The sequence below is a fragment of the Mangifera indica genome, chromosome 8, assembly GCF_011075055.1.
Source record: "Mangifera indica cultivar Alphonso chromosome 8, CATAS_Mindica_2.1, whole genome shotgun sequence".
Lineage (NCBI taxonomy): Eukaryota > Viridiplantae > Streptophyta > Magnoliopsida > Sapindales > Anacardiaceae > Mangifera > Mangifera indica.
The window spans coordinates 11,879,597-11,901,608 of record NC_058144.1 but is presented as its reverse complement, the minus strand read 5'-3'; the positions used below and the strand labels follow the sequence as shown (position 1 = coordinate 11,901,608).

Sequence of the window (22,012 nt, the reverse complement as noted above, 5' to 3'; positions counted from 1 at the left end):
TTGTTTAATTAAACTTTTAAGTAATGTATATTAATAGTAACTTTACACAATAATAATGTGTATATTAATGGTAAATTTAGAAAATAATAACACATACAATTATGACATATTATTTAATAATAAAATTATGTATATAAATAATAAATATAATTTTATATATAAATAATAATATATCATTATATAATTAAATAATTTTAAATTATAGATAAAATAATAACTAATCACATAATAATATATCAGTATTTGTGTATAAGATTATGTTAATTGTTTATATATATAATACTATTTATTTATGTAATGTTAAAATAAAAAATAAATTTATATTAAAATAAATTAATTAATTAGATGAGTATAGAATTTGGAATGTTGGTTACATTTAGGGTTGGATTCGAGCCGAGCTTGAGTTCGGCTTGGTTCACATATAGTTGAACTCAAGTTCGAGCTCGAAAAAACTAAGTTCGAACTCAGTTTGAATTCGGCTCGACTCATTTTTTATTATTAAAATGACATCGTTTTAATACAGATTGGTCAAAACGAGGTCGTTTTGTATCAAAATTTTTGATTAAAAAATTTGGTGAATAACTCGAGCTCAATTGAGCTCGGCTAGGGTAAGCTTGTTTTGGGCTCATCTGAGCCAAGCTTGAGCTTGAGCTTGATTGACTCGGTTCGAATCCAGCCGTAGTTACATTTTATAACCTAACAAATTGATCATTTAAATTAATTTCCTCTTTTTCCATATCAGTTTGAATCCAGTAGACCAAACACACCCACGACAGCAAAGGCTATTTACGTCATTATTTCGTACCAACGAAGCAATAATAAATGACAAATCACCTAAAGTTGATAAAACAGCAAGGGTGTTTTTGTCATTTTACTAACTAATTAATATTAATAGCAATTGAAAAAAAATTTGAATCTCCTAATTTAATCGAAAAAACACAAATAGCATTCAGCTTTTGCGGTTTCTCTTATTTTATTTAGCTGAAGAGGTGTTCCATCGCACCTCTTCAGAATCTCCTATTTGAACCAGAAAGTAAGTTGCACTCCTTCTCAATTTTAATTTTAATTTTATTAATTTTTCCGTCCTTATGGCGTCCGATAATCCGATGGACAAGAATACTGTTTTTAGAAAACTCAAAGCGAAATCCGATAACAAGGTGTGTGTTTTTATTTTTGTCTCTGGATCTGATTCAGATCTGTGAAATTTCCTTTACGATCTTCAAAATTTTTGCTGTTATTTTACTTTTTTTTTTTTTGACATTGCTTCTGGTTCTAGATGTGTTTTGATTGCAATGCGAAGAGCCCTACATGGGCGTCTGTAACGTACGGGATCTTCCTATGCATTGATTGCTCTGCTGTTCACCGGAGTCTCGGTGTACACATCAGCTTCGTTAGGTAATATTGCTGTTATTATTCTGATCTCTATTTTTTTTTTTGTTTATTTAGCAAACTCGATTATATTCTTTTTATTATTTATGTATAAAGTTTTCTGCATTATGTTGATATGTTTGTTGATGAATTGGACTAGGTAGGATCAAAATTATTTTGTGACGATTGACTATTTTTGTTGGGTGGATCACGGCCTATTGCGTTTAAATTCTAATCTGCTCTTGTATTTTGATTAATGTGTCGAATGGACGGCTATTTGAGCTCAGATTTAAGTGATCTATTTAGGCATTGGTTCGCCAAATCTAGTTTCTTGATCAATTGTGTCTACTCCTTCCAACATTTTTTGCTCTTCTGATATTTTGAACTTCTTTGATTGTTATCTTGAACGTGTGTTTTTCAAGCAACATTAACTTGATGATATAGGAAAGAGTTTTGCAAGAAGTTAGTAGTGTTGGACTGCTTTTAACATTTGCTGGGGTAGAGTTAATGCTTGTGATGCCTTGAAATAGTTTTTGGTTGTTTAGATCTGAGTGATTGTGATCTATCATTCATTGTTGATTTATGATGTTAGTTGGCTTTTGGTCTATGGTTTAAGTGGGTGTTTAATATTTGTCAATTAGAGATGGGTTGGTGGTTTTGGTGTACAATTTTGTATCTACAAAATTTGGAAGGCTGCTATTTCCCTTTAAATTTTTTATCTTAACTACTTTCTCAACCCAATAGTTTAAATGCATGATATGATATTTGCCCTTTTACCATTTTTGTTGTCCATAATTGGTTCTCGTTGTTAAGGTTGAAAGATTTGGTGCCAAGTTAGCCCTCAACTCAATGCTGGAATTTTGATACTTACCTGTACATTCCTTCCCAGAAATATATAGCGTGAACACCTTGAAAATCTATGTTGACCCTTAACCTACACTAAATAGCTATCAAGCACAGACACACAATACTAATACAAATTGCAAACAAACCAGGGAAGTAACTCATAAAATACTTGTAAATTGTATTGACTTTGCCAAACTCCTGTACAACCGATCCAACAAATCTCCACTAGAACAAGCTAAGGAAAATAAACATAAACCAAGCTAGCTTCCAACAATTCGAGAGCTTTGATTCTCTCCTCAAGGCTAGATTTGAGAGTAAGCTCTATCCCAAGTGTTTCCACAACCTATAATAATTTTTTGTCTCCCTTGCCTTTCACCAACCAATATAATATCTTCATCCCCTAACTGCTAGAACTTGCCTGTGCTACCTCGTTTAAGCTCCACATGCTTGTGGTCCATCTCTTGCTGCCACCTTTGTTCTTTCTTCCTTGCCCTTGTATTTGCTTCTCCTTACGAGAGACATATACTTGCTGCCTAACGTTGCCCTGCCTAACGAGGACCACCTTGTTCTCAAGGTGAAGGTTAGAAAACTGTTTTTTGATGATTTCAACAAAAACATTATACACATCCTAAAAAAGAATCAAAAGTTTAACATCTACTCTATTATGATTAGTTCTCCCTTTGTAGGTATGCTTCTCTAATGTTCCCAAGATTTCGCGAGAATTTTCTTTATCTAATGTACAAAACACTTTGATCATCTCATCATCAACTTGTTGTGGTTCTTCACCATTGTATAGCATTCTGGTAGTTTCCATATTATTCTTATTTTGTAAATCCATTGGATCTCCTATTGACTTGTCTCGACAATGTGATTCTAAAACCTCACCAAATTTTTGCTTCATAACAACACCAAATAAAAAATTTAATCCATTGTGCTCAAGAACATTAATTCCTTTCCCAATTACACAAGCATGAATAGTTGCAGATTTCCCACTCCCAACAGACCTTTTAACTAAAAGAACATTCTTCAAGCCAACTTTATCTATATTTTTTGAACTAGACTCGATTGCATATACATTTTGCAACTGTTTCTCTTTTTTAGCCCATTCCTTTGCACAAGACCCTTTGGTGGATTCCATTCTTCCATGTCTATTAGTATGAAGCTTGCATGCATTTATACCATTCTCTGAAATAGATTTCATATCATTAGGTTCAGGACTCTTGTCATCCTTTAGTAGTGGCATTTTGATAAGAGAACCAGAGTTTTCAAACAATCCACTCATGAACACTTCACCAATCTTGCCATCATAAAGGTGATAAAACATTAGCAACACATAGCCAACATTTGGTGAATTCTTGTCGAGATTACCCCTAATGATAAACTCTTTGAAGCACACAAAATATGAAAACAACTAATGCATCAAGAGAAAAGGGATCTTTATTTCTTCCATTAGAATTAAGTACATCTAGAATTGTAGTAATGCTAGTGTTGCAACATATGCTCTCAGTTTGTCTCTAGACTTCTTATTTGGAGCATTTTCATCAACAAACAAAATAGAATATGTTTTTTCCCTCTGCTCATTAACGCTTTAAGCCCAATATCTGCCTTTTATTAGATCACTCATCAAATTATGGATTGCTCTATCATTTCCGAGTCCTCCTAGTGCATTCAATAATTATTTGCAGAGAGTATACTTAGCACAACCGAGTATTTCTAGAAAGAAAACTATTAAAACCTCCTCGTTAGACTCAAACTGAATTAGGTCCATGACCATCACATTTCACATCACAATAATTTTCTTTGACATATTGTCAAATTCTTTTCGAGCACTTTCCAAATCACCATTCTGCATATAAGTGTTGATCAACATGTCACAAGACATGATATCTTTCCTTGGCAAAATTCCAAACCAAGTAGCAAAGGGTTTGTGTTTAAATTTGGAGTACCTGTTGACAAGATGATTGCAATTGAACTTGTTAGAGGAACACCCATATGTTACTGTCAAGGAATGAAGTTGTTTTGCTATTGAAATTAAATGTTTGACTGTGCATGATTGGATGATGTGAGAGAAGAGATTTGATTTATGTAAGCAATGCAATATGCCTCTTTCTATGTGGTTCAAGTTGTGTTTTTCATCCCACCCAAGCTTGGATTGGTACTTTACACTCAAGAGTCGCCAAAGATTGCCATTTCTTCGGTTGTTGTTACTCTCCATGGCCATAATTGAAGAACTTGGTAGTGTTGTCGTTGACTGGCTGAATTCATTTGGTCGATATGAGAGAGGGGTTTAATTGAGTTAGATGGTTTATGAGAGTTGTAAACCTGATTGAAATTTTTATGGGAAATTGTTGGGTTAATTTGGATTAATGGAGATGGGTTCTTTGAGTGATTGGCTCGGGTGAGATAGCTTGGGTTGGAGTAATTTGAGTTATGGGTTTGGGTAATGAAATGGTTTGTTAGTAGAGTTAGACTTGGAATTATTGAGTTGGTAAAGTGTGGGCTTGGGTTTATTGAATGGTGGAGCATTAGGGTTTTGTATGTGATTAGGTGGGATTTGGTTGAATATGGGTTTGGGTGGTATGTATATGATATTTGGGTTAGAGCGGACCAATCTGCTTTTGGATCAGGTCTTATGGTTGGGTTTTGATTATTTGGGCTAGATTAGATATTGGAGAGTGGGTTGAGTATAAATGGGTGAAGGTTGGATTTGGGTTTATGGTAAGTCGGGCCTGGGTTGTAAACTGTTGGATTGGATTTAGAAATATTGTGGTTGGGTTTGGCTAGAAGAATTTTTGGGTTACCTTGATATTGGGCTCGGGTTTGTTTTTGGATAAATGGGTTGCTGGATTGGGTTGGGATATAAAATTGTCCTTCTCTTTCTCTTTCACCAACTACTTCATTTTTACTTTTTATTTTTCCATTGATTCAATGTCAATTTCGTCAAACTGATTGGTCTATTGCATCTCTTATGATTTCTTTTTTTCTAGTTTTTTTTGTTTTTCGTATTCTTCAACGTCCATTGCTCTCGTTCTATCGCATGTCGTCAGTTGAAGTAGATCTCTAGATGAACCAACAAATTTCGACAATTAGAGCTCATTGGAATATGCCATTTCTTTATTTTGATGGTTGTTTCCCACTAATGGATCTTTAAATAACGCTAATTTTCCCTCCAGAACACTAGAATTGACGAACTTAATTTCTTTCCTCCTTGTTTCTCCATAAAATATGATTAGGATGCCCTCACCATCCAAATTGTCTTCCTTTACCATAAGGCAACCCATGACTTGTGTTTATAGTCATGGTTCAAGTCTGGTATTCTCAACTGACGCAAATTCTGTTCTCCCACCTTTCTCAAATTTGCCGCTTTGTTAGTCACCAGATGAATGTTCATCGTTCACCATCATCCTTGATGATATCAACTCTTAATCTTTCCATCCTGACAATTGTGAGAGCTTTGATACCAATTTGATACATACTTATACAGTCCTTCTTGGAAATATATTGCTTGAAAACCTTGTAAATCTTTGTTGACCCTTAACCTGCACCAAATAGCTACCAAGCACACAGACACAATACCAACACAGATTGCAAATAAACCGGGGAAGTAAATAATAAAATACTTCTAAATTGTATTGACTTTGCCAAACTCCTTTACAAGTTGTCCAACAAATCTCACTAGAACAAGCTAAGGAAATAAACATAAATGAGGTTAACTTCCAGCATATTTGAGAGTGTCGATTCTCTCTTCAAGGCTGGATTTGAGAGCCATCTCTTTCCCAAGAGTTTCCACAGCCAATAATAAATTTCTGCCTTCCTTCTCTTTCACCAGCCAACATAGTATCTTCATTCCCTAACTTCCAGACCTCTCGTGTCCTGGCATGTTTCAGCTCCTCTTGCTTGTTGTCTATCTCTTGTAGTGTTGTGTGTTTGCCAATGGTATCATCCTGCTTGCTGCCACCTGTGTTCCTTCCTCCACTCCCTTGTATTTGCTTCTCCTTCTTGCAAGAGAAATATACTTGTTACCTAACACTTCTATGAATTTTAGTTTTACTGTGAAGGATAACTTTTGAAATCTTTGTTGAACCAGTATATTTTTAAATACTACTTAGAAAATGTGAAACATTCTTCAGAAGCTCTTACTAAGGAATGGGGTTTGTTTATAGGTGTGACAGGCTATGTTTATATTTTGGAAGTATGTTTTCACATACAATAACTGCATTACATATTCTTAGATTTTATCAAGATTAATCGAGAAAGAAACCTCGTTGAGTGACCAGTGAGTCTATTATCATGATGATGTTTTTTTAAAGATCTCAGATTTTTCTGAAAGACAATTTAGTTCCAGGCAACATTACTTAAGCTCCTTAAATTATGACATCAGTTTGAAACTTTTTTTTATCTTTTTTCTCAATGATATTCTCTTTGCTTTTGTCCCTTGATTGTTTTCAATTTCAATTTGATTCTGCACAGTTGAAAATTAAAAATTAGGTTTTCTCTTGAATTTTATTATTATAAAGAAAATGTGTAATTGGTTGAAGCTGTTCTGCCACCATATTTACCTTTTGTTTTGCAATTAAATCTAGTTGAGCTATCAATATTCCTGTGTAAATAAATTGATTCGGCATATATGTTTTTTATGCTAATCAGTGAAGAAAATGAAAGGATGGAGTCTTATCCTTTTTTAACAGGGATATCTTTCCCAGTAGCTCCATGCCATTAATTGATCAAGTTTGATTCCATATAGCCATGCATTTCAAGAACATGCATATCATGAAATAATTATATTGGGGGCTTTTATTTCTTTCTTTGTTTTTTTCCTCCCATAATTATAATTATTTTTGTCTATTCATTTAGGTCAACAAATTTAGACTCATGGAATACTGAGCAGTTGAAAACGATGATGTTTGGTGGTAATAACCGTGCACAGGCTTTTTTTAAGCAGCATGGATGGACTGATGGGGGCAAAATTGAGGCCAAATATACTTCAAGAGCTGCTGAGATGTACAAGCAGATTCTTACCAAAGAAGTTGCTAAAAGTATGGCAGAAGAGGTGGGTTTACCTTCATCACCTGTTGCTTCTCAGTCGGCACAAACAGTTAATGGCATTTCAGATGTAAAGATCCAGGAAGATCCAAAAGAAAGTAGTATAGGAGGGCAAGAAAGTCATGTAGGAAAGCAAGAAACTCATGATGTCCCTGTTTCAACAAAAGTTTCTCATTCGGTTGTTACCAGTACTGTCAAAAAGCCTCTTGGTGCAAGGAGAACAGGGAAGACTGGTGGGCTTGGTGCACGAAAACTTACTACAAAGGTACATTTAGCAGTTTCCTCTTTGTACAATTATTTTAGCTGCCGGAGTATGTATCACAGTGGACAACTGCATTTAATATTTATATGTGATTATTCATGTTTGATTCAAATATTGTCTTAGCAAAACCTCCTTATTTAATACAGACAAGTGAAAGTCTATATGACCAGAAACCTGAAGAACCAACTGCCCCAGTTGCCACATCAAATAGCAACACTCTGTCTGCTGGTTCATCTTTTGCATCTCGCTTTGAGTATGTGGAAAATGTCCAATCTGCTGAGTTGAGCTCCGGTGGTCCTCAAGTGCTTGGCCATGTAGCTCCACCAAAGTCATCAAGCTTCTTTGCAGATTATGGAATGGACAATGGTTTTCAGAAGAAATCTAGTTCCTCAAAAGTACAAGTAAGCATTTTGTCAGTCTTGCTCAGATTTAGGCAGGGGAAACTTGACATGCCTAAATATATCAATGAAACGTTAAGTCAATATGGATTTCTTTTGATATAGAATGATAAATCTTCTTGCTTCTGTGGACCTTTCTTTTTTTAACCTTTGGGTTTGTTGGAGCTGGCACAAAAAGTAGTCTTTTCAATTTTTTGTCATTTGGTTTCGTTCACCTTGTTAGGTATGACTTTGCTTGAATAATGCATGTGATTCCACCATAGTTTTCTTATACTTATGTTACTGTATTATCAGATTGAAGAAACTGATGAAGCAAGGAAGAAGTTCTCAAATGCAAAAGCTATATCATCAGCCCAATTTTTCGGGGATCAGAGCAAAGATATGGATATTGATTCTCAAGTTTCTTTGCAGAAGTTCTCTGTGTGTGCTCTTACACTAACTTGTTTGATTATTTTTATTCATAATTTTGCTTCAAGTCACTGTTTTTCTTGGCGCAGATGCTTTAGTTGCATATATTATTCTGTATTTGTTTTTGCTAACAAATATTAAAATTTCAGAAGACTTTCCTAAGATGACTTTGAAATAAAAAAACAAACACTTTAGTTGCCAGAACTGACCTTTCATGTCCTTTTCAGGGTTGAGTTGGGTGGGGTTGTCAGGGATGTGGGAAGTTTGAACTTTGAAGTGTGTATGGGGTTGGTAATGAACACAATCGTCAATCAATGGTCTAGCATGGCTTATTAAATGATATATTAACAAGGTTTTAAGCACTTTTAACCTGCTTAATGTTCTCAACCTGACTTGTGGAGACATCTAAGTTATCTAAATTAGTAAACTTGTATTTCTGTTGGTGGCATTTTTAGTGTATTCATCTATGAAACTTGAATGCTAATTTATGTTGATGAACTATTGAAAATTACCTTTGCTAATAAATTTAACTAGAAATTTCTCTGAGGAGTCCTGTTAGATGGAATAAGCAGTTTTACTCATGTTTTTAATTTCATTAACAAAGTTTTTATTATCCCCAGAGTTCAACAGCCATCTCTAGTGCTGATCTTTTCGGTCATGATGCTGATAATTCCTCCATTGATCTTGCTGCTAGTGACCTCATCAATCGACTCTCATTCCAGGTACCTTGAATTATTGTGATGCTAGCAGAATGATCTAATTAAATTTATTACGTAAAAAGATCAATGAGAGATGAGGCTTCATTTTTGATCTTTGAAGTTTTTATTTTTATTTTGAGTAACTTACTTTCTTTTCAGGCACAACAAGACATCTCCTCCCTTAAGAACATTGCCGGAGAGACTGGGAAGAAGCTAAGCTCCTTGGCATCCAGTTTAATTACAGATCTTCAGGACAGAATCCTCTAATTATTGTAATAGATAGATATTGTCGGGGTTCAAGTATATCTGCAGTTTGTCGCATTACAAGCCAGCTTGTGATGTAGGGAATGTAAAATGAGTTGATATCATACAATTGTTTTTGAAAGACAACAAATTTTTAGAACTGGGTTAAGGCTTATCTGAGCCTAGGCTTTTATTATTATGTTTTAGCACAGGGTTTGTTCTTCTGAGTCAAGTTATATATATATATGTGCCTTTTCGGTTTTCACTCAAGTAAATTTAATGGCCCTTTGTAAACCAAATCAAAGTTTCCTGCTTTGTATTAAGATGTTTCGGGAATTGCGAGTTTAATATATATATCATTTTTCATCAGAAGTAAAGCTGTTTTGTTGAAATTCTTCAATTTAAACATAATGAGGTTTCTGTAGCATTTGAGAGACGGAAATTTCATTAAATGAACAGTATTGGATTGTGGATGGAATTCGGGCAGACTCAATCATGAACATGCAAACGGAAAACTCACGACGGCCTTTTATTATTTTAAGGTATTTTTCAGTTGAGTAAATAAACATTTAATTATTTAGAGTAAATAAATAAATGAACTGTACATAATTAATATTGAAATAGAGTTGTATTGTAATTTGTGCAAGTAAGTTTATCTTCTCGTAATTTTTTTCTTTCTAATCTGTCTAATATAATAAGCTGTTTAAATTAACAATTTTACCAAAAAACAATAAAGGATCTCTTGACCGTTATGATAATCTTATCTAGGCGGGGCAAGAAACACTTGGATGGAGGAACCTTAGGAGTGAGTGTGTAAGCTCAAGGTATATTCTCAAAATTACCCCTTGATGTACAGTTAGTTAATGAAGAGTCGCGAAGGAGCTTTCTATTCGAATCTCTTTCATATTCAATTCAATTCACTAAGCAAGAAAAGCAAAAAAAAATTTGACGGCTGAGTTTTCCCTCTCTTTTCAAAATCCTTTCTAAACACTTCCCGCTCCTTAAAAAACTCTGAATAGCTAGCTAGCTTCTTCCAAATTTCAAATCCCTCCCATTCAATTGCCAGTAAATAGTTCACAAGACCGAAACGGAGTTTCTGATTCTTTGAATCCATTCTCTATGTCAAATTTTCTCTTATTCAATGAATACCTATTTGATCGAAGCCCGAGAAACCGACTCGGGTCCTTCTCAAAACCTTCATCAGTCGTCGCATGAAGGAACGCTGAATGAACACTCTTTGATTTCTTTATCTTCACCTGTTTCGGCTAAAGTCCCTTCTACTTCAAAAACCCTTGATGAGTCTTCTTCGTCAATGGAAGATATTGAAACCCTGGATGATAATCATGATGGGTCTCCAGAAGCAATAAGTCCCCAAGAAAATCTATTGGACTGTGATGATGTTGAAGTAGACAACGGCGAAGAAATTTATAGTAATTCTTTACGATCGTACTCGAATTCACGGTCAAAGAAGCTGTGGCCTAGTGGCAACATTCCGTGGCCTTCTCGCCGAGAATTTGCACCAATCGGGCCTAGTGGAGTGGTTAGTTATTGAAAGTTATTTGAATTTTCAGTAAATGTAAAGAATTCTCTATGAGTTGGTTAAATTAATGTGTTGCTGTTTATGTTTTTGCAGGGTGCAGGGCTTGAAAATCTAGGGAACACATGTTTTATCAATGCAATTCTCCAATGTTTCACTCATACTGTGCCGTTTGTTCGATGTCTTCGTACTTGCAATCATGTAAAGCCATGCGATGGTGAGGTCAACAACTGTTTTTATGTTTTCATATTCTGGCTACGTAGCATGTTTATAGTAATGGCCACAACTTTGGGAATATTAAGTTGTTGAAGTACTTGATAGTTATAGAAAAGATGCATATCAAACTTTGAACTTGAACTTTTAACTTGTAAGATGGACCATAAGACTTGTAATGATATAGTTGTAAGTTCTAATACTTGTACAACAAGGTTTACTTATGTTATTATAATATGCTGTTATTGAGGCTAACTCAAGTACGTATATTGATTGTTGTTATTATTTATTTCTTAATTCTGAAAATTGGAATTTAATTGTATCTGGGTTGTAAAATTTCCAGGTGCTAGTGAAGGATTCTGTGTTATTTGTGCGCTTTGTGATCAGATTGACCTTTCGTTAGCTTCTTCAGGAAAAGTTGTCTCTCCTTCAAAACTTGTAGAGAATTTGCACAGTATCCTTTTTTACGTTTATTTATGATCATACTAAAATTTCACATTTTTTAAGATCATGCAAATACTTCCTCTTGCCGTGTGTTCTTTTTATTTTTATTATTTGGGTGATTTGGTTCTACAATACAGGAACTTTTAGTCATAGTTATAGGATATTTGCACATTATATCTTATAAGGCTTAAGTTAGTTTTGTTACAGCAGTGAAGTGTATGACAATTTTTGATGCATTCTAACACTTAGAACACAACATCTGTTCACTTTTTTTGCAAGATATTTTGATGTTGGAAGGTTTTTTTTTTTTTTTTTCAATGAGTTATTGTTAGTGATTGTTTTTCTTAATTTCGAATAATTAGACATTTCATCTTCCTTTGAAAGATACCAGCAAGAAGATGCCCATGAGTTCCTGTAGTGTTTGTTAGATAGACTTGAAAGATGCTGTTTGGATTCTAAGAAATTAGATGAGAGTTTGTCTTCCAAAGATAACAACATAGTGGAGCAGATTTTTGGTGGTCGTCTTATTAGCAAAGTATGAAATGACTTTTGGTACCTTGACCTACTGCTGTTTTAAATATTTAGCATAAATGTTACTTTTCTCAATGTTTGGATTATAGATTCTTTTATTGTATTTTCTAACAGCTAGCATTTGCATTTCAGTTGCAGTGCTGCAATTGTGGTCATTGTTCTGACACATATGAACCACTAGTTGACTTGAGTTTGGAGATTGAAGAGGTTGGCTCTCTTGAAGCTGCTCTAAAATCTTTCACTAAGCTGGAAAAGATTGAAGATCCAGAGGCGAAGTTTACTTGTGAGAACTGTAAGGAAGAAGTGTCAGTGGAAAAAAAGCTTATGCTGGACCAGGCTCCTTTGGTTGCTGCATTTCATTTGAAACGATTCAAGACTGATGGATCATATGTTGTGAAGATTGATAAGCATGTTGAATTCCCGTTGGAACTTGATTTGTGGCCATACACCAGTGGTTGTCAAAACATTGATGTGAGTCAGATTATCTATATGTTGCTAATAAGAATCGTAGTAGGAGATTACTGTTAGATTTGTTAGCAATATTATTGTCTAGATTGGAGTTCTTTGCTGTTTATTTTGGGGTGATGGAAAGCTTAATTTTATTACTACTTTTGAGTAACTGTTCAGAGATAAGAACAAAAGTTACCAGGAGTATGACTGGATGATTAGATCGCTGTGTTTTTAAATTCTATGCTGTTCCATAACATTGATTAAGTGTGCATTGGATTCACATCATATTTAATGAATTTTCTTGTGCTGTTTAATTTCTATAGGCGGAGTTAAAGTATCATCTATATGCAATTGTGGAGCACACTGGGCGTTTACCAACTTATGGGCACTATTTTTCTTACATTCGATCCTCACCAGACACATGGCACAAGCTAAATGATTCAAGGGTAATTATTTCATAAATTATTCTTATTTCTTTTAGTGTACTATTCTTGCTCTTAATTATGTTCAAGTTAATTTAAAGGTCTTGGGATTTTGTGATGTAAAGATGTCCATGTCTAGATGGAGGTCTTGCCTTTGGGATCAATGGGAGAGTTTTTTTTTTTTCTTATGGTTCTTCCTCTGTTTAAATTGGAATCAACATTTTCAATTCCTGATCACTTTTCTTGTTTGATCTTTTATAGGTCACTAGGGTCAATGAGGATGTTGTTCTTTCCCAGGATGCCTATATTCTGTTCTATGCCAAGCAGGGCACTCCCTGGTGTTCAAGTTTGTTAGAAGCTGAGAAGTGCTTGGATACCATTCCCAATTCATCACCCAAATCTGTTCTAGATAATAGGGATGGTGGTTTCAGTCACTATTGTAGGGTAACAAATGCTGAAATCAATGAATCCAGAGATACTTCTGGAGGTAGTTCTAGTAATGTCTCATGTGAAACAAGACTGAAAGCTGTTAAGGTCAATGTAACTAGGGATACTATGGAAGGAATTTCTGCATCTTTTACCTCAGGATCAAGGCAGAATGTGTCCAAACTTGAGATTAGAGATGATTCTCCCATGATTGATGCTTCAAAGCCTGTTAGAATGAGTGATTGTAATGGAGTCCTTTCTTATAAGGAAAGTAAAAGCACCAAGGGTGTTAACAAAGTTAACACCAATGATGGTTTCTGTCCTTTGACGCCATCCCGATCACCTAGTCCAGATGATTATCCTAGCAATCCTACAGGTAAAGAAATGCCTTATTGTCAGTTTTTATTTGTTTGAATTTTTTCCCATGAAATTGTTACTTTGAATTAACTTGGTATGAGTTTTGAATTTGTTAGAAACCTTCTGTGTCCCTCGAAAGCATCTAAAACTGGATCATTTGACATTGGAGAGTAAGGTCAACGGTAAAAGACAATTAGAAAGGGTTGGTAAGGCTATTGAGAGACAGGAAGCTATTCGCTGCCTTAAGAGAAATATGACTGGTTCAAGGTGTTTGAAGTTTATGGCTGCTATAACTGATGGTTCTATGAACAAGAAAAGAGGAGTTAAATCATCTTCATGTAAAAGGTCTAGTCCACAAAGTGCTAGCCGCAAACGCAGCCATAGTTCAGTGATGCAGCGGGTGGCAATATGAAGCTACAGTTAAAAGATTTTGCATATAAAATATTGCATTGATCTTGTATCTACTGGAAAATGTAAAGTTCAGTGTTAATGTGAACAGTAATTTTGCCATAGCTTCAATTGTTCATGAAACAGGACAAGAGCGTCTTTTAGTTGTTAAATAGAAAAACAAGTCCAATCACAAAAATGACAACATAAAATAAAGGCCAAAAGAATTAGTCCCACCCAAGGTTTATCTTTATACCCAAGCAGACATCTGTGTGATTTTAAAAATTTAAACACTAATTCATAAACTACTAAATTTAGTTAAAACTATTAATTATAAACTATAAAACTGTTATTTTAATATTAAATCAAAAATTTTAAAATTTTATATTATTTTTGTCTTTTTAAATAAAAATTAATAATTTTATTTAAAAATTAAGTTTTAAAAAATTTATCTTTTTCTTTTAGGGTTTCAAAATCCTTCTTTTATTTTTTTAAAACCAACTTTGGCCAAGCCATTTTCTTTCTCCATTGCAATGATGGATGATAGCATTTCATCGACATAAACTAACGGTGATAAAAGCTTCGTTGTCGTTTTGATTCATTTTCTAGACAATGAAAGATTCATCGTCCAAATGAAACCTTCATTGTTGGTTTGTGTTAATTAGGTGCTATTGTCCATCGTCGATAGCGGAGAAAGAAAATGGCTTAATCAAAGTAAATCACTGGAAAATGAAAGGAGGATTTTGAAATCGTAGGAGAGAAAAATAAATATTTGAAAACTTAATTCGAAGAGAAATTATTAATTTTTTAAATTAAAAGGCAAAAATGATATAAAGTTTTAGAATTTTAGAGTTTAATAATAAAATAATAATTTTATCTTTTATCATAATAAAAAATTTTAACAAAATTTGGATAATAGATAAATGTTTAAATTTTTAAAATTTTATAGGGGTATACTGAGCAAGAACTAAACCTTGGGTGGGGAAAGTCTTTTGGCCTAAAATAAATCGCATGGATGGTTGTCACTGTCGTGCCAATATTCTAGACAATTTGATACAATCTGCAGGAATGGGATGTTATGCGATCTGTCCTTAGAGCTTTTAGCGGAGGGATTAATCCGAGGAGCAAAATAGACAATATTAGGATAGAGAATAAGGCAATGAGAGAAGATTCAGCTGGTTTATCAAATCTATTTCAAGAAATGGTTACAAGAGAAGGATAAGAAGACAAATGACATTGCCACCTAAGGTTTAGCCTAAAAACCCTTTTCCACCATTTTATCTCAAAAACAAACTCTATTTAAAAAAAAAAAAAAAGTTTGATAATGTAAAAGTAATCTAATAATCTTATCATCCATTAATTAAAAAAACTTCGTCAAAACCAAACGTTTGGAATAGGCCAAAAGACTTATTCTCACCCAAGAGTTATTAAAATTTTAAACTGATATCTGTTAAATATTAAAAATCTAAACTCTCATTCATGGACTGTTAAAATTAATAGAATTAGTTAGTTTCAAGGATAAAATTATCATTAAATTATAATATATTAACAATAATAAAATTTTATTTTATTTCCTTTTGGTTTAGAAAACTAACAAATCACCCATAGAATTAAGTTTTAAAAAGTTACTTTTTTCTCATTAACTAGGGTTTTCATATTTTTCTAATAACAACCGCTCCCTCAAAATTCAAAACATTGTGATTATACCCTCACAAAATGCATTCTTCTTTTTGACAATTCACTCAAATGCATTGACAACCATCTTGCCAGCACTTTCTCCCTTCGTGATGGTATTTTCGACTCATATATCACTTTTTTTTGATCGAAAAATCATGCAAGAGATCTACATTTCCTAATCGTTTTTGTGGCGTTATTGACCTTCCTTCGGTGGTTGACAACGTCACGTTGAAAGAGGAAGGAGAGGGTCAGTTCTTTAACCCTTTCCTTTTTCGATTCATGTGTAGGAACATCAATCATTGCTGGATTTTTTGTTGGTAATGCTAGTTTTTTTGGTTTGTTTTGTTAGTTGGCAAGATCAAGCCATCGAAGATGAAGGGATGAGCCACCAGAGATGAAGGGAGAAGCCACCAAAGATGAAGGGAGAAAATGATATATAGGGGGTGCAAATGTGATGTTTCTAAACTTTGGGGGTGGCTGGAGATAAAAATGTTGAATAATAATAAACCCTAGGACAAGGGGGAAATGTTATTTTTTTGGTATGTATACATAAATTTTAACTAGGGTAAATTAGTAATTTATAATTAAATTAACAGATTTTGTTAATTTTAATAGTTCACATGTGAGAGCTTGAATTTTTAATATTTAGTGGATATCAGTTTGGGGTTTCAACAAACCTTGGCCTTTAAAATATAACAATTCTTAAAAGGTCTAAATATTCACAAATTAATAATTGAAATCTTTTTAAATTCCCATATATTTTGAAATTATTATATAACTTCAAAAGTTGTAATATGATGTTTACACATGTAATTTGCTGTATTTTATCAAATTATTTGAGGTGTAATTGCCATTTTTTGAAACAAAGGGGGCAACTAATATTTCAAAAATTTTCAAAAGATCCTAAACTTTTTTTAATTTCTAATAACCCCTTGAAAATTTTTAAAAAAGCCCCTAATATTTTAGAAAAAATATAGTTTACTTTTTAATATATAATTACATAATAAAGACACATCTATCTATAGGTAGAAAGGAAGAAGGGATGAGGGCAAAATGAAAGAAAAGTAAGAAATTTCTTATATAATTTGGATAATTAAAAAATTATTTTTAATATTTGTTGATTTTATAAAAGTTTTGAAAAATGAAATAGTATAAACAAAATGATAATTTTACTTTTTAATATTATTATTTTATTAATAGAGTTTAATTTTGAGTAAATAAATATTATTTATATTTAAATTTCGATAAAAAAAGTGTTACATATACCAACTAGCAGTAAAAAAAAGTTTTAAGGCCGAACCTTGGGTGCAAAATTGTAATTCACTCTTAGCTTTGTTTGATTGATCGTATTATCTCTACTACTAATTAATCAATAAAAGAAGTTTTCCAAGATTTGGCTGAATCTACATTTAGATTTCTAGTTCCTATCATGGGACAATTCCCTTGATAGATATGTACTCACCATAAAATTTAAAGCTGAGCATAATTTTGCACACAACTTGGCATAGTAAATGACTCAGAACTTGTGGCTTCATTGTATATTGTACTCCTCACTTGCATTGGTTATAGATATATGTCAAATCAGATCTTGTATTAAATCCTCAGAAAAAGCTTAGTTTATTTCGAAATCACTAGGCTCATACTTTGTTTTGCCAGACCTTTATTTTTCTTTTTTCCCACGAGACAAATTCGGACTCCAGTATTTGAGCAAAACTCATTTACAGAAATGCCTTCCCTTACTACTCGTAACAATTTCTCTAACATGCAACTAAAAAGTTTTGGTTTTGGCAAAATATATTAGAATCAAATAACTAGAAAAATGGCGGCAAGGTCTTTTGGTGGAAGCGAGAGATCATCAACAAGAGATGAGGATGAGATTAGGGTATGCGAGTCATCTGCTGGCTCAGCTGCAAACATCAGTAAACATGTGGTGATAGTAATGGATGGGCTTAAAGATTTCACCATGGAACCTCTTCAATGGGCACTTAACAATATTATGCCTACTGGTTCTACTGTCACTCTCCTGGGTCTCATGCCATGGCTTAACATTCCCTGTAAGTCCTCTCTCTCTCTCTCTCTCTCTCTCTCTCTCTCTCTATATATATATATATATATATATAAAATATTTCCTATGTACAATATCAACTAACTAATTATTATGTAACCTCCAGTATTTTCAAAGACATGGAGGGATGTTTGGATGCTGGAACTGGGAGACCTGAGTATTGCAGAAGATAAAAGTGAATGGAAAAACGATGCAAAATATTTAAAGCTTCAAGCTTTGTTGGACCTCTGCAAAAAATATGGGGTTCTGCCGCAGAAGGAAGTAGTAATGGGATATCCTCCACGACTTCTCGTTGTGGAGAAAATCATCAGCCTTCATGCTACATGGGTTGTTTTTGACAAGTACTAGCTAATTTCATACATTTTTAATTTGAAAAATTAATCTTTGTTGAAGAAGAAGGTTATATAAATTAAATGGAAATGACTTGAATTATATTGTGATGTACAGTGACAAGTATCACAAAAAGAACAGAGAATTCTATGCAGAAAAAATTCCATGTAACGTGTTGATGATGAACGAAGAAGGAGATGTTGATATGATAAAAAAGTGGCCACTGATTGATTCTAGAAGTGGTTTGGTGCCAACTCCACAGCCCATTCTTCCTCAACGATTGAAGGTAATACTGGAAGATTCCGACGAAGATTCAACTGACGAAAGTAAACAGCTCAAGGGAATTGAATAATTATATACAATTGCAGGCTTTACTCTTGCAAAGTTGTATACAACTTGTCACGTGGGACATAGTTCTATTTTTCCCCTTCACTTCAAATATTTGTTGTATAATAAATAATAATTTATATCCCGTTCCTGGAAAATGATTAGTTGTACGTAATTATATAAATGCATTTTTAGTTAATATGGGATTATAGGAGCCGATTGTGCTTTAACTTTATTTTAAATAGAAGAATATAAATTATGATTTCAATGCCAATTATGCTTTAACATTTTTGGACAAACTTTTATGTTTACATCAGAACTAAAAGCAAAGGGGAAAACATACACAAGTGCAAGTATGAAAATTGTATTTTTATATATTTATATATTATAACATAAGTGCAAGAAATATATTCACACTTTTCACACACATGTATATATATAATATATTATATATAAAAATATATTTTTATATAAATATTTATATTTTTTAGTATATAAATATAAATATATTATAACATAAGTGCATTTATATCAAAATATATTTTTATAAAACTATTTATATTATAAAACTAATAAAAAATATTTATACATCAATGAGTACTAGAATGCTTTCACACTCATGTATACAAATATTCATACTCTAGACTTCCCGCAATTTTCGCACTTTTTGCACTTTTAGCACTCTTCACACTTCTCACACTCTTTGTACTTGCACTTGTATTTGTTCTATTTTTTATTCTGATTTAGACATATTAACAATTAAACCAAAAATCAATTTATTTTCGAACAAGTTTATGAATGTTTTAATTCATAAATTACTGAACTTACAATTAATATGATGATGTTAGAGTATGCTACCGAGGAAAATGCTGTCAAAGAAAAAATATGATTGAAGAAAGATAATTATCAGAGAGAGATATTATTGAAATAAATATTGAGTTTGCTTAAAAAGTAAATTTATTAAAAGTTTACTTAAAAAGGTTTAGAAGCAAAATTTTATGTCCATTTTAATTAACATCACATTTAATACAAACTTACAGTATCCATCTCTCCTTTATGTTGCTTACCTTTAGTTCAACTTTATATAAGGGAGATGACTAATTCCCATCTAAACTATATCAAAATGACCAGTTCTCACATTTAAAATTAAAAAAGACAAATTCCCACCTTTTAACTATGTTTTGCCATCAACTTTAACTTTAAAAGTGTATTCAAGTAATTTTATCTATTTAAATTTAAATTCAAATTATATTATTTCTTGTTTTTTCTTTAATTTTTTTTATTTATCTTCTCTCACCACTACTTAAACTTCCCTTTTTTGAATCTCTCTTATGTCAATCCATCTCTCATCTTCTTCTTCCCTATCAACACACTTTCTTACTAGTCATCACTACCACATCGTAGTTTCCCTCATCTTCTTCCCACCAATATAAACTCGCTCACCAATAACAAATTGTAACTTCCTCATCCTACAACTAACACCACCACCACCACCATTGCACCAATACCCATCATAAATACACTACAATTGCCACCACAGAGTCCACTCTTTTGCCACCACACTCATTGTCATGAACCACAAATCACCCATCTGCCCTACCCACATAACTAATTTGTCAACAAAATACCAAAAACCACCATCCCACCCCCACCCTAAAATCAAAAGCAATAACAAATACTAAAGAAAAAAAGAGAAAGAGAATGAACTGACCTTTGGAACGAACTCACTATCACTTGTATTTGTTATGAATGTATTCTTTATATTTTTCATCTTTTTTTTTTTTAATTTTCTCTTACTCAACTAACTTTCTAAATTTGCTAGTTGCATTTGGGACATTTACTATTTTATTTATTTTCAAGTTATACAGTTAGCTATAGGATAGTGAGGGACAAAGAAAATTAATTGATGTTGTTGACTGACATTACCATGCTCTTCCTATGTTTGTTAATTTCCTTTGTCCCCCACCATCATATAGCTAATTATAATGTACCAAAAAAAGAAGGTGAATAGGTAAGCTAATGACAAAGAGGTAGTTGGGGCAAAGGAGTTTCTTTTGGGTGGAATGTATGTTTCTATGACCTTCAACACAACAAAATATAAAGCCTATGCCAAATATTTCATTTAGGTTAATACAATTTAAGTTTGAGGATACTCCATTTAAGTAAGGATTTTTAATCCTATTGAAAAGGGACTAGATCCAAGAATAGTTCTTTGCTAAGTCATTAGTCATTTAGAGCATTCCAAATGATATGACATTTATTACCCCAATCAAGGTATTAAAGTAAATTGACTCTGATATAGTAAAGTTTTCAAGTCTTGAAACTGTCAAAAGTAATATATGTTTTCCACTTTTGAAGGAAGGTGAAATAGTTTGTCTAATTCTTCTTTTGTTCATAAGGTATGATAGTGCAATGGTTGAATTAACTGTGGGAGTCAATAAGGTTCACAAAATCCTATGAACTTGAGATTAATGTAAAAAATGTTCCCATTAAAGAATTGATTGTTGATCTTATAGTAGATTACACAATTGACATGGTTATAGAAACTTTGATAAGAATGTGTACTATAGAAAAACGATTTGATATTATTAAGTATTATTATATGTATCTCAATAAGAGAGATTATACTATTAGTCATACAATTGAATCCAACCTTTCTGAAGCTTTAAATTATCAATCTAACAAGTATTTAATAGCCAATTACCAAAAAAGAAAAAGGTATTTTATACCTCTATGAGAATATATAAAGTCTATGATTGATAATAAAGTATGAGATTTCATGTAACAAACTGATAGTAATGCTATTGGACTAGAGCTTCACCAGAAGGATGTGAAAACTACCTTTTTGAACAAAATTCTCAACATTACTATCATAATAGATATAGTTGACACAAAATAGTCCCCAAAAGTTATAATCCTTCAACCAAAAGATTTGAGAAGATACCCCATGGCAAGCTAGATATTCAATATCCATAGTTAAGGTTGCTACTAACAATTACTTAATTTTTTTTCCCCAAAATATAGCCCCTCAGATCATTGATCTATATTGATTTAGTTATTAGTAATCATGATAATGAACAATCTTATGTCAATAAAAGATATATGTAATGTTTTGATTCGTTATTGATGATTATATTAACTAGATTCATGATTATAGTATAATCTTATCTTTGGACTATTTTATTTTCTTAAAATAGTGACTACTTAAAATTAAAATGTTAGTAGCCCAAGAGTCAAGAAATTGTTTTCACTTTCTTATAATAAAATAAAAATAATAAATATTATTCAAATGAGAAAATATTAGAAAATTTATTAATATGAGCTAACATTAATTACAATTTTGGTTTAGCAAATAAGATAATTAAATAGTCTAATAATAGTTTATAAATGGGTTTAAATGATCAATAAATATAAGTACAATATACTTAAATATTGTTATTTGGATAGACAATATTGGTGTGGGCCTTAAAATTTATTAGACCTTTGATAAGGTATCCGTTAACCTTATATATTGACTAAATCTCTTTTCTGAAACTAATATAGTATAGCTTTACCAATTAAAAGTTGGGTCAATAACACT

At 32.6% G+C, this 22,012-nt stretch overlaps 2 protein-coding genes across 3 annotated transcripts; both read left to right on the top strand.

Moving 5' to 3' along the window:
- The first annotated feature begins 887 nt into the window (after nt 1–887).
- Nucleotides 888–9,638, top strand: LOC123223863 (probable ADP-ribosylation factor GTPase-activating protein AGD8). Of its 2 annotated transcripts, none has more exons than XM_044647294.1 (7): nt 888–1,033; nt 1,277–1,395; nt 7,069–7,522; nt 7,666–7,920; nt 8,212–8,337; nt 8,946–9,047; nt 9,183–9,638. In XM_044647294.1, exons 2-7 carry the CDS (start codon nt 1,277–1,279, stop codon nt 9,288–9,290), a joined length of 1,164 nt encoding a protein of 387 aa, XP_044503229.1. In that variant the 5' UTR covers nt 888–1,033; the 3' UTR covers nt 9,291–9,638. The 2 variants fall into 2 exon arrangements, with proteins under 2 accessions (XP_044503229.1, XP_044503228.1); XM_044647293.1 differs by having other exon boundaries at nt 922–1,157.
- A 458-nt stretch (nt 9,639–10,096) lies between these two features.
- LOC123223142 (ubiquitin carboxyl-terminal hydrolase 20-like) lies at nt 10,097–14,158 on the top strand. Its single transcript, XM_044646236.1, is given in 8 exon segments — nt 10,097–10,806; nt 10,900–11,020; nt 11,360–11,470; nt 11,823–11,995; nt 12,124–12,462; nt 12,765–12,887; nt 13,125–13,665; nt 13,763–14,158. Coding segments are annotated over 8 exon segments (2,103 nt in total). The 5' UTR covers nt 10,097–10,407; the 3' UTR covers nt 14,059–14,158.
- The last annotated feature ends 7,854 nt before the right edge of the window (nt 14,159–22,012 follow it).

Coding starts and splice junctions, on each gene's coding strand:
- LOC123223863 (XM_044647293.1), top strand. CDS start 1,089: ATGGCGTCCGATAATCCGATGGACAAGAATACTGTTTTTAGAAAACTC. Junction 7,523..7,665: donor CACGAAAACTTACTACAAAG/GTACATTTAGCA, acceptor TATTTAATACAG/ACAAGTGAAAGTCTATATGA. Junction 7,921..8,211: donor CTAGTTCCTCAAAAGTACAA/GTAAGCATTTTG, acceptor CTGTATTATCAG/ATTGAAGAAACTGATGAAGC.